Source organism: Microtus oregoni, unplaced genomic scaffold (assembly GCF_018167655.1).
Source record: "Microtus oregoni isolate MIOR12 unplaced genomic scaffold, Mior012 000007F_ref0000211, whole genome shotgun sequence".
Taxonomy (NCBI): domain Eukaryota; kingdom Metazoa; phylum Chordata; class Mammalia; order Rodentia; family Cricetidae; genus Microtus; species Microtus oregoni.
The window spans coordinates 641,735-655,624 of record NW_024543066.1 but is presented as its reverse complement, the minus strand read 5'-3'; the positions used below and the strand labels follow the sequence as shown (position 1 = coordinate 655,624).

Here is a 13,890-nt window from a genome sequence, read left to right as displayed (position 1 = left end):
ACACACCCACCTGTGCTAAGACATTCCCACAGCCCTACTGACAGGCAGTTTGTGGAATCAATCAGGGCTTCCGTTCCATTAGTAGATATAAACTGATGTGTATCACTGTGGAATTTCAAACTTCCTTAGCATTATTTATCTCTCCCTCCTCACTCTCCCCAGTTAAACTCCACCCCATATTCTTCCTTTCCCTATTCATAGCCCTTGATTCCTACTACATCCCTTGTCCCCTCTGCCCATAGCTCCTTCTCCCCTCTAACTCTTTCTATGTCCTGACTTCTGAGATGTCTTCATGTTATAGATGCACATTTAAAGATACAGAGCTAAGATCCACACTTAAGAGAGACCATGCGGTCTTTGTTTTCTGGGTCTGGGCTATTTTACAGTATAATATTTCTAGTTCCATCTATTTTCCTGCAAACTTCATGCTTTCATTTTCTTTGCAATTTAATAGACTTCAATCTTGTAATGTATACCAGTTTCTTTATCCATTTCTGTCAACGGCATCTGCAGTTTTCATTTTCTAACCATTGTGAACACAGCAAGTACCTCTGTATTGGGATTCAACATCCTATATGCTGATATGATTTGGCCAAGCAGGGGAGTTGATGGCTCGTGACATAGACCTATCTTTATTGAGACCACACACACACACACACACACACACACACACACACACTGATTTCTGCAGTAGCTGAACCAGTTTGTACTCCCATCAACAGTGAATGAGAGCTCTCCTTTCCCTGTATACTCACAGACATTTATTATCAGTTATCTTGTTGATCTGAGCCATTTTGGCTCACATAAGATGACATTGCAGTTAATGTACATTTCCCTAATTGCTAAAGATGCTGAAACTCCTTCAGATATTTCTCAACAATTTCTATTCCTTCTTGTTAAAATTATCCATTGATATCTGTAGTGCATTTTTTAAATTGGGCTATTTGTTCTCTTGAAATTAGTTCTTTAAAATTAATCTTCCATCAGATGAATAGGTGCATTTTCTGGGTTTTTCACTTGATTGATTTTTTTGTTCTATTTCTTTCTTTATAAATGACATTATTTATCAATTTGTAACTTTTATTTCCTGAATAAAATGGAGCCCTATTTGGAAAGTTCTTTTCCTATTCCTATATCTTCCAGGGTAGTGCATGTATTTTCTTCTGGAAGCATTAGCATGTCAAGTTTCACAGTGGGGGTCTTTGATCTGTTTGAAAATGATGTCTGTGTCAGTGAATGATATACGTTTAATTTTGTTCTTCTACAACTGGACTTCCAGGTTTTCCCACCACAATCTGTTTGAAGATGCTATCTTTCCTACAGTGTGTATGTTTGAGATCTCTGTCCAACATGAGATGGCTATAGTTAAGGGAACTCATGTTTTGGTCTTTCTTTTTTTTATTTCATTTTTTCATGTTTTTGGTTTTGTGATAGGACCATGTTGTGTTTACCACCATAATTTTGTAAGATAGCTTGTCCTTTGGTGTGGTAATCGTTCCGGAATCATTCTTTCTGCCCAGGATTGCATATTTCTGTGGGGTCTTTTGTTCTTCCATATGAATTCTAAAATATTTTCCCTATTTCCTTGCAGAAAGTTATATGTATTGATTTTTTATCACATTGAGTCTTTAAATTCGTTTTGGTAGAAAGATCATATTTTCACAACATTCAACCAACTCATGAGAACTGTCAGTCTACACTTCTTGCTTCTTCCTCAATCTCTGTATTCAGAGACTTAAGTTTCTATCATAGAAGCTTTTCACCTCATTAGTTATGTTTATTCATATATATGTTGTTAAGCTATTATTAGATGAAAGAGTTCCCATGAACCCTTTTTTGCAGAATGTTTGTTATTGACATATAAAAAGGGTACAGGTTTTTTGTAAGTTGATGTATCATGATGATATGGTTTAGCCAAAATTTTTGATTGTCTCTAGAAGTTTTGTGGTAGAATGTTTGGGATTTCATATCTAATATCAGCAGCAACAAAGAGAATGAGATAACTGAGACTCAGCAAGGACTCACACATGCAGCAATGTGGCTTCTGTTTGGGCCTTGAGGGTTCGTGGGTGGTGAGGGGTTAGGGTCCTACTTCAGACAAGGCAAGAAAGCTTGTAATTTTGGTCCTCACATGGGACTGAAGTGGCAGTGTAGGGTGAAGGTCTTGGGTCAGACTAACCAGTGGCTATTCTTAACCATATTCCTTGCTACCAGTTTCTACTAAAAAGCTGTAACAACTCATTTGAACAAAGTTAGAGTACCTGTTTATCACATTGAGATGACATTTAATATGATAATGTACAATATATGTGAATACAGATGCACATATATTAAATTTTAATTAATTTAGAATATATCCCTTTCTAAACTGTAAATACTGATAAAGCACACACTATTATAAAGGAGGTAGTTACTGTGAATGAAAACCAAACTATGCTTTCCTGTTAAACATGGAGTATTTTCAGAAATTTAATTCTTGAGGTTATTGCCAAATAATTTGGTTCATTCATATTATGAATATAATAAGCCATAATAAACAATATGAATGCTTTTTACATCCAGACAGACCTGATGATAATGTTTGATTTTAGAAACAACTGCCAGGCTTCATGCTACAGACATTGGCTTTGCATTCATTCAAAGCATTAAAGAAAAAAAAAACTGCTAGAGATATGTTTTAGAGGACACAAATCTCCTGTATTTTAGGCATACTATAATACTTTCCTAAGATTTGAAAAATCAATATTTTGACCAAAAAAGCAGAAAAATAACATCAAATAAACACAAGTAGATACAGGTGAGTATTAACAATAATGAATATTAAGATCATGATCAATGTTTTTAGAAAACTCTTGTACTTCCAGAAGAAGCCAGTCTGGTCCTGGTCCCAGTCATTTTGTATATCTGCTTCTATATTTCTTGGTCTGGGCCCCTGTGATGCTGTCTGTCTTTCTCTATGCATCCTTTACCCTCTTCCCCACAGATCAGCTTCTTCTCTGCCTTTGTATTTTTTATTGTCACGTGTTATTCTAGCTTTTGATGTCCATGCCTCCCAGCTCCACAGTAACAGTTTTCCTTGCTTTCCTTGTATATTTAAATACACACATTTGTGAATTTTAGTGTGATATTTCAATACATGTATACAATTTCTAATGTCAAATCCAAGTAAAAAGCACACACACACACACTCACACACTCACACACACACAAACCAACTTATAGGAAGAACAATATTTAAATTGTGGTCCTGAACACCAGCCTCTGTTGCCAGCCCCCACCCACCACCACTATCCTTCTCTTCAATTGGTACTCACTATCTTCAATTCCAACCTACTATATCTAGGACATTCGTATCTGAGAGAGCACCAGTTCGTCTCTTCACCTATCTAACTTGATTTCCATCACCATAAAGTCCTTTAAGGCCTTAGTTTTGCTGTGTGATAGAGTGTCATTTCCTTCCATGTCTAAGGAGTTTCTGTTGTGCCTATGTACCACATTTTCTCTATCCACTGCTCTGTAATAAACACCCAGAGTATAAATCAGTAGTTTTACTTTGAATACTGAGTGTAATTCCACAGCAGGCATAGGCTTTTCTTTGATATGTTGAGGTCATCTTTCCTCTGATAAATATCCAGAAGGGGGATAGCTGTGCCTTGTGCTAGATCCAGGCTCCCGGAAGCTCCACACTTTTCCCACACTGTTTGCGTTAATTTGCCTCCCCAGCAAAAGGGTGTGAGCAGTCCCTCTTCAATTCTCAGTAGCACTTGTTACCTTTTATATTCTTTTTCAGGGAGATTCTAGTTGAAGGAAGCTTCAGTGAGGCTTGGACTTGCATTTCCATGATAACTAAACTGACAGAATTTATCACCTCTTCAAAACTTTTTTGGCCATTTAAACTTTCTTCTGAGATGTGTCTATTCATAATTTTTGCATATTTCTGGTTGAGTTTTTTTGGACTTTTGTCATATCGAATCTTTTGAATTCTTCATATATCCTGATATTAACATTTTGGGGTAACTACTTGGCAATTTCTCCTATTCTATTAATAAATGAAACCTATACTGCCCTGTTGGTTTTCTCCTTTGCAATATCAAATTTTCTTGCTTGATGTATCCTATACCCATTTGTAAGACTTTGCTTTTGTTTCCTCTGCTTTGGGGAATATTATCATGAAAAGAAGTCACCATGCCAATGCCTTCAAGGTCAATGTCAAACCTCTTTCATTTTAGCAGTTAGCTTTAGAAACTGTACCTTCAGACCTTTTATTCATTTGGAGTATTTTTATAAATTTGAGGGAAAGAGTCCAAGTTTCTTTCTTCTGTAATGAATACCCAGTTCATAAGTTGACTGTATTTATTGATTTTTTTCAAATTTTGATATGAAGACCAACTAAACAGTTATTTGTCTGAATGAACTATAACACAGAAGAGAGATAAGGTCATGCCAAATGTGCTTCTTCTTAAACTTGCTTTTTAAGCTGCTAATAATGGAAATGTTTTCTTGAGATAGAAGTCTAAGTCAAGTCGTGTGCTCTCTGATCGCTGAAGCAATTCATGATTCCATCTTTGTAGAACCATGATTATGTAGAGCACAAAGTAAATTTAAATGTAAATAAAATATCTCAAAATTTAAAGTTTTAAAATAGGCTAATTATTTTAATAAATGTTTTATAGGAAAATATAAAAAATTACCAAGCTCCAAATATTTGAATTTGATTAGAAAACATTTGTTAAGAGGTTGAATGAATATGAACTCTTCATTAATTTTCAAACATTGATTTGGCAATCTTTTTTTTCTCTATTTTCCTTTGTGTTCAGTTTGGTTTTTGCTTCTTTTTTTTTTTTTTAATTTTCGAGACAGGGTTTCTCCGTAGCTTTTGGCTCCTGTCCTGGAACTAGCTCTTGTAGACCAGGCTGGCCTCGAACTCCCAGAGATCCGCCTGCCTCTGCTTCCCAAGTGCTGGGATTAAAGGCGTGTGCCACCACCCCCTGGCTTGGTTTTTGCTTCTTAAACAGGAGAAACTATAAAATCACAAGTCAGAAATAAAAATCAGTATATATATATATATATATTAAGAAATTCAAGAGTCTTTGAAAGACTGAAATATATCATAAGACCAGTCAGTATTCCCTAATCACTATAAAGAACGAAATGATCACTGTTGCTGCATAATCAACAGATTACTAAAAGACACCTGGATCTGTTCCAGTCATACAATATGTATCTCAAAACTCGTTGCAAAGATTGCAAGCCATTGGTCAGAGACAGTGATGACCAAAGAGAGCCCAGGACGTTCTCTGTTCCTAACTTCCGTGATGACCTGAGAACCTAATGCCTCCTGTTTTCTGAACTTCAGAGTTGCACCAGGGTTTTATCCATTCTGGGCCAGCTGTGATGAATGGCCAACTCGCTGATTAGGTTTGCAACTACATCTATCAGAATCAGTTGTTTGTCAGTATTCTTTCCTCTCATTTGGAACCCAGGACAACCCCACTGTTCTCTCAACCATCAACTTAAATAGATGCTAAAGTTGATTGAAAATCTTTTAAATTCTTTGAGAAATTCATCTTTGTCAACACTTTATCTTGAACATAGACACTCTATTTTTTCAACTTTTGTTCATTTACCTATTTTTGTTTTTATATCTCAACCAACATTTTCTCTATCGCCTCTCCTCTTAGTCCTCCCCCTAAGTTCCTCTCCCTCAATCCACTCCTTCGCATTTGATCCTCTTCAGAAAACTGGCAGACTTTCCATAGAGATCAGCTAGCCATTTTTACTCTTTCCTCTCAACTCTAAGTTCTTCTTGTCTCCATCCCAAAATCATCTCTTCTTTTTTTATTTTACTACCATGTTTGTGATACAAGGGATGAGTTCTCACCAAGTAACAAGGCACAGATCCAGAAATGCTATGTGAATAGAAATCTGATAGTGGTATGTAGTTACATATTCTATACTTCATAATCTTTACCAGTCTGTTTTATCTTCATTATGACTTATTTACACCTATTTGATATAAATTTTACGACTATTCCTTAGTATCCAAAGATTAAATCATATTAATTTTAATCAATCTAGAATTTGGCATATATAATACTATTAAAACTATGAAATATCTATAAATTTTTATGGTTTTTCAAATTGGCATTTTATTTCTTAAATAACTCCTATAATATATCATTATTTATTAAATTCAATTTTTGAAGTAGACAACATTAGGCAGTCATTTCCTCTATTTCTTTATTTGCAAATAATTTTTAGGGCTGAACTATATAGCCCAGTGGTAGACTGCTTGCCTACAATGTGTGTGGCCTTAAGACCAGGCCTCAGGCCTCAGAAATGTGAAATATAGATTTCTAAAACACATTTTATTATTTCCCTTTTTATGTAAAACACCAATAATTCTTCATTCTGCTGATGAAGTAAGTAAATCTGCAGGCAGAGGTAAGGGGACATGACAAAACCATTCATTCCTGTAAGAATTTGACACACTTCTTAGTACTCTATGAAAAATAAGATCATGTCTTACAGGTTTGCAAAAAAAATATTTTCATTTAAGCAATGAAACTTCAAGCCATTAATCTTCAAGTAATAGTTTCTAAAAATAGTAACTTTCTTTTCTACCACAGAGAAGGGTTACAATCCACAGTGCTGGCATCAGTGACTTCTTTTGTGCATGTTATATTTAGTGACTCATTTCCCATCTTCTTAAATTACAAAATCCTACACACTTTGCAATGGTTCTTCTTTACGTCATCCTCCCAATACTACTTTCCATAGATAAACTTCATAAATTGGGCGATTCATTTCATTCCTGCTACACAGGTGCGCGAAAGCACAGACATGCAGATATGGTTTTGAAATACTCCATAATGGTTTCATTTGTAAATTCAGGTGTATATGAATGTGATCATTTTAAATATACATCCATCACAGCTTATATACAGCATTATTTGTTTCACTAATAGAGCAAGTAAAGAGAATCCAGTATGGAAGAAAGATTATCAAAGAATTCCTATGGCTGACTTTTGCCAGTAGCTGTGAAGGCTGAGCCAAAATTCCCCTAACCCTTCTGTAAGCATTACAGGGTCCCTAACTCTCCAACACTGCCGAAAGCAGTACAGTGTCCCTAAACTCTGATTAATCAACTCAGTGCGACTATACGTGATGTATTTATGAGTTTTCTGTACAGGAGAATAGAATTTATTTCAATACAAAATTACACTGTGCCTTAAATATTAGCCGTAGGGAACTCTTCACTTCAGCGTAATCCACAGTGGTTGGAATTTATTGCCTACTAAGTTCATCCATGCCACTAAGCATTGCATGGGGAGTTGAAGTTGAGAATGACAGCAATTCCAGGTGACTTGTTTATATCTAATTTACGGGTAATCAGCTGGACTGAGGGAGGTGCTTCTCATATACTGCATTTAAATCCCTTTGAAAATCTGTGACCTTTCTGTCCCAGAGCTACTGTCCCATGTAAAACTGCAAGTGAAGATAGGTGGTTTCATATGTCTCTCTTGAAATATTTAGAAGAAGAATGCCAGACAAATAGAACTCACCTGATTGTCTTCCAACAGTTTGCCATGAATAACAGTGGGCATACTTACTCTAGTATTTTTATTTTTACAATTAAAAGGAACATTCTTCTCTACTAGCCCATTAAAGCATCTGTTTAAGACTGGAAGTAAAGACACAGGGGTTCTTTAAGGTCTTTCTGGGATTCTTCCTCTACAACCCAGTCCTTTAAAACTGGTCTTTTGCTGAAGTTTGAAGGTGTTCAGCGTGAGTTTGATGGTAGGCTTCTCTGTTGCATTTGATGTTGTTTTATTAAGAAGCCCTCTTTTATAAAACTCTTTAGACTGGCAACCTTTTTGTCTTTTCTTACTTCTGAAAGTTGCCAAATTTTCTCAAAATGTACTTGCTCTATTCCCTGCTCACCTATAAAATAGAATCTACTATCTCAAGTTCTTATGATTCTGCTATTAATAATTATTATAGGGTTTACATTAGTGTTCCAACATCTGCTTTTGGCATGTAATTGTAGCTCTTAGCTATCATTCTTTCATCGGTATGTGCTCATATTAATGTCTGTAGTCACTTACAGTATTAAGGTGATTTTTGCTTATACAAATTTGGGGGCTTACATGTGTTACTGCAAAACTGCAACATCATCTATGGTAAATAATTGAGACGATTTTATTCTTAGTCATGGTGCTTATTATCTGCTCCTGTGATTTTTGTGTCACTCGGACATTCTATAAACGCGACTTCACTGTTCACGTTGATGCCAGAGTGACATCACAATACAGAATGGTTTCGCAGCTAATTTTAAGGAGGCTGCCATTTACCAGTTCTGTTCTCCTTGTCTTTGTTTTCATTAAAGACCTCTAATCAAATAATATTTTACTGCAGTTTAAACATATTTGCTACAGCATTCTTCTCGTCTCCATGTGTGGCATGTAGTTATTTACATGGCGCTTTCCTCAGTCCCAGGCATCATTAACTTGTCAACCAATTAGTTTAAGTAGCTTGTCATATAATCCAAAATTATTACTTTATATTGTATAGATTTCATTTACTTTATTTTTGTGGATGGATTCAGCATATTACTTTTGATCAGCACAGATGTGCTCATATTATAAAGTAAATGTAGTTTTCTGATTTGTGTACAATAGTGATCTACTTAGGAAGTTGTCAGACATGGGGCACATGGTCAAGAGTGAGGAAGAGGATGGCCAGTGAAACCAGCCCTACAGACGGACAGAAAAAGGTGTTACAGGGATCTATGGCACATGGCAAATGGATGAATAATAAATTGTTCATTATGGACTTCTAAAACATGACAAAAGATAACGTTGAATGTACCATAAATATAGAATAAAAGCTTAAGGTTTTAGGAATTCAATGTTTAGTGACTGGAAGATAGTTTATATCTGATAACTGTTCATAATAAGTTCCCAGTTATGGGTGAACGTTTATGACATCAGTAGTAACATCCCCTTAACATTATTGGAATCCCACGGTCAGAGTTAAGCAGGTAAGCTCTGGAGATGTAGTAAACGTTCCCTTGGTCATTCAGACAGTATCTCTGGAGACAGCGTGAGAAAGGAGGTGGTTTAGCTCTGACAGGCTTTATTCATCTGTCCCAGTCACAGGTCAGCTGTTAGGTGGAGGGTATAACTAGTGTTCTGGAATAGTACCTCATGATTGGAGGGGGCTTACAGTCTCATCAAGGGTCACAGATTGAAACAATCATATAAAACACATAATACACAAAGTTGGGAATGAGAAGTACAGTAAACAAAAAATTAATAGTAGAAGTTGGAAAGATGAGGAATGGTGGAGACAGTATTTAAGATGAGAGAGCTCCCTAAGGATTATTCTGACAAAACAGAGGGCAAAGTCGATGAGCCTGCTACGATAGGAAGTGGTGCATATAGAAGAGATGAAGGACAGACAACATATTTGGGTTTACACGTGCAGTTTCAATTTGGTTGGTTTGTGAGTTGTTCTTCTTTCTCATATTAATTTTATCAATATTGTCCCCATAATGAATAAATGAACAAACTGTTATAACATCTCTCATACCTCAGAAGTTTGTTGATATTTTGTTAGAAAAATAAAAAAGTTAATGTGATTACTTTTTCAGACTTTATAAAGAAAATAAATTTTGCCCAGCAAATCTCAGTATTGATCTTTGGTTATTTTCATCAGCAAAATTCTATGATGATAGTAGTACTTGAAACCTTATATGCTTAGATATGAAATTAACAATGGAATAATCTCAATTATCTTCTCTTTTAAACCAAGACAACACTGTTTTTTTTTTCCAAGTCTGTCATAGTGCAAAGAGAAAAAGTAATTGAATTGGTCGTGTGTTTTCAGTGCTCAGCCCCTGACCAAAACTGTGTTTAAAAAAATGTAATTTCTTCCTGCAGCCACCAATGAACATACACTCCATCGTGGTGCAAGTCCAGTGTGTCAACAAGAAGGTTGGCACAGTTATCTATCACGAAGTACGCATTGTGGTGCGGGACAGGAATGACAACTCACCCACATTCAAGCACGAAAGCTACTATGCCACAGTGAATGAGGTCTGTGCCCTTGTGTTGATGTATGTGTTAGCTTATGATATAAAACTCTGTGATTCCATTATAATAATGACCAACGTGAACTAGAAGTAATAAGAGTGTACTGTAAGAACTAAAACTTATAAAAATGCATTCTAGTAGCTTATAATAGCATTCTAGAAATTCATGTTGCCATAGAAAATGACTATTTTTTTCATTATAAAATATATTGAAAGGAGATCTTGAGAAAATTCAAGGCATGCTACTGACATTTATGTTTATTGAAAAGCATTGGGCAAAATGTCTTCAGATTTATGAAATGATCTCAGTAGGCATCAGAAGAAATTATTTTTGTGAAACTATGTAGAGTTATTGACTAATGTTTATTATTATTATTAATAACATTTTAATTTTGTTGTTTTAAAATATTCTCACCCCATAGACAAGACATCTATCTCACTCTGGCTTCAAACTCATGGCAATCCTTCTGCCTAACCTTCTCAAGACTCAAATTACAAGAGTGAGCCCAGTAGAGGCTTCTTAGATTTTAAAGTACATTTCTATGACACTCATAAACTTCAAACTGAAACCACAATCATATTCTTTTAATTTTCTTTAATTATTTATTTTTGCAAGACAGGTTTTCTCTGTAGCTTTGGAGCCTGCCCTGGAACTAGCTCTTGTAGACCAGGCTGGCCTTGAACCCACAGAGATCCTCCTGCCTCTGCCTCCCAAATGCTGGGATTAAAGGCATATGCCACCACTTCCTGGCCTTATTTTGTCTTATTTTTATTACAAATTCTTATATATAAACAATGATGGTGTTTTGAAAATATCTTAAAAGTGATATTAATGATTTTATTAAAAATTAATTTTATTGTCTTATTTTTACCTTTAACCAAATATCCCTCTGATCTTCTAAGTAATGGTTTCTCTATTAATTTTGTTTCAGACATTAAGCCAGAAAACACTTGAAAAATATTTATATCACTTCCAACATACAATATAGACACATAAGAATTAAATTAAGTTTTGCTATTAAAAAAACTACACTCGACATATAAAACTATTCTTTTCTTCAAAAGGTTTTCCTCTGTAAAATTCATATGCTGTTTAGGAAATCATTAGTATATTTTGTATATAAACACAAAATTCATACTTTCAGCCCAGCAATCTCTAAAATCAATCAAAACATGTTTTGCTTTGGCAAAAACTCCTATTTGTAAACATGGGGTAAAATTAAGTGGCAGATGGTGAAATAATATTTCTCTAAAGTACTTGAAGATTAAAAGTTCAGTGTGTTGGTCAGGGCCTCACCCTGTCTTTGAAACCCTTGCATCAGGTCCTGTGGTAGCCACAGATTCTCACTAGTTCCCATGCCTCTGCCTCAAAGCTCATTTTAAATGTTCTCTTTTTCAATATCTGAAGTACAACATTTGAGTTAGAGTTTGCTGTCTTTGGTTGCTGACTTGGCTGATAGAAACTGATAGGCGAATTATCTTAGGCAAAGCTCAGCTTATGCAAAAATCTGTTTTTAGTTCACATTCGTTTTCTTCCTGCTTCCTCTAATGTTCGTGTTTTCTTATTGAAATTTAAAACGCTCTTAATTCAATGTTTAGAGCATTATGTATCTCCTGATTACTTCCTGTCTCTCCCACGATCCTTTCACGGTCTTGCTGCAGAATAATACTTCTCAGATATGGTTCCCTTCACGTCACTCTGCTGCTCAGAGACTGCGTCATTTCACATTGCCATCAGGGCAAAGCCGGCTCCTTTAGTGAATCTTCAAGGCCTGCATAGTCTCATCATTTGTCCGTGCTCTTCTCATCCCATGTTTTGGCTAATGGTGCCTCCTCACCTTGTTCAAATTGATTCCTCGTGTCTCACAGGCATCTCCACTGCCGGGCTTATGTTCTGTCCAATGAGTTCTTTCTCCTTTATCATCAGAATTAGTTCAGGATCTAGTTTCCTAAAACCATGTTCTCCTAGAGGATTCATACTTACCGATCATTGATTTATTTGGACCCTAAACTCACACAGCACCTGGATAACTGAGTGACATAAAGCAGGGACATGGGACATTTTTGCACATTGTTTTGAACAACCCCGTTTCTTCTGCAAAGTTGTTCAGTGTTTTGTGTGTGACTGGCAGCCGGATCAGTTGAATCTGTATTTGGTTGTGTAGACTGTGCACTTGATGATCACACTCACTCCCCCTGATTTTTCAAATGCTAACTGTGATTCATATTTATGTTTTTTTTAAATCAAGGCTTTGTTTATACTTGTCTAAAATATCAAGTGAAAAATTCTGCTATTTCATCTTTTATTTATCTGAGTAGTTCTGTGATGAAAGTCACTATTCTAAGGAGGCAAAATTTGGATTTATAAGTATAAGTGTATATGTGAATATGTGCATATGTTTGTGTTTATACATATATTATACATGTATATATGTAGGTATATATATGTGTGTAAGGTATATGTGTATATTTGTGTATATACATATGAACGCAAAATGCCATCTACCATGTTACCTCTAAACTTAAAATTATTTATTGAATTTATTTTGCTCTGCCCAAGATTATAAACATGTAAGATATTTCTCTGACTATTTTCTCATTTAGTACAAGGTTGACATACTAAAAATCTGGATTTAAAAGTCATTCAGGGTTTAAGAAATTGTTGATGTGATCTTATTTGACACTGCAAAAAAGTGCAAGACACGAATAAAATCACAATCACAGATCTATAAATGAGACTTTCCAAGCTCAGATAGTCCTTTTCCCTCCTAAGATCAAAATATTGAGTCCTGAGCAGTATCTACAGTGACAGAAAATGACTCAGAAACATTAGAGTTTACTTCCAAACCCAAAATCTTCTTTGGTCTTTGCTTCACTACTGACTAATAGGCCATGAGGTAGACTAGGGTAAGCATATTTTTGTATATCTGAACCAGAAATAAATATTAAGGCTTATACTTAGTGTACTGTTAGATGTAATTTTGATCACAATCAGTACATTTACAAATATTTTTGAATTCTAGGTGCTAATAATCTTTGGAAGCATGTTTTTTTCTAGTAGTTTGTCAAAAATTTACCAAAATCACTAATATTTTATTTAAATTCTAACTAATGATTATGACAAATGGTATAACCTCCTACTTGAAAGCAAAACATAAGACAGCACAAGGATTTTTCATCCCTTTAGGTAATTGGCAACTCAACAAACCATAGACAATTATATCATTAAGTAGTTATATTGGCTGATTTGAAAACTAAATTGAAGCATAAAATTGTACTTCATTCTTAAGCTAATTCAGAATATAAACTTAATCAACAATAATGTCTTTAAAAGTACATATAGTACATATATCTATACCCTAAATTTCTTTATGTACCTTCTACCTCTTAAAACATATTTACATATATCTCACCCCCAAAATTCCTTTTGAAATAACAGACAGAAAAATACAAGTAAATACATAAAACTTCATGCAACATATTAGCAATTTATTTTTAAAAATGTAAATATTACACTGTACTAAGATGCATTGTTGCAAACAAGATCATAAGAGTCAGGGGAACAGGATGTCTGCTATGAGATTATTGCATCTGTTAGAAACCTTACGGAGGCTATAAATACTGGACCAAAGATAGTATCAATTGACATGCTAACACAGACAGGGGAAATCTCACTGGTCTCCAACCCTAGACAAAGAACTACAGGCAACTAAAAAATACTGTGAAGGGGAGATAATACTCTTTCCCATGGATAAGACCCTAACTGGTTATTCAATACCAGTGGTCAGCTCTGA

At 35.1% G+C, this 13,890-nt stretch overlaps 1 protein-coding gene across 1 annotated transcript in view; it reads left to right on the top strand.

Moving 5' to 3' along the window:
* Pcdh15 (protocadherin related 15) overlaps positions 1-13,890 on the top strand; it is a 600,282-nt gene that overhangs the window by 260,817 nt on the left and 325,575 nt on the right. Inside the window, exon 5 of the mRNA XM_041655402.1 lies at positions 9,945-10,100. Within this exon, the coding sequence (XP_041511336.1) occupies positions 9,945-10,100 (156 nt within the window). The remainder of the gene's footprint in view (positions 1-9,944; positions 10,101-13,890) is intronic.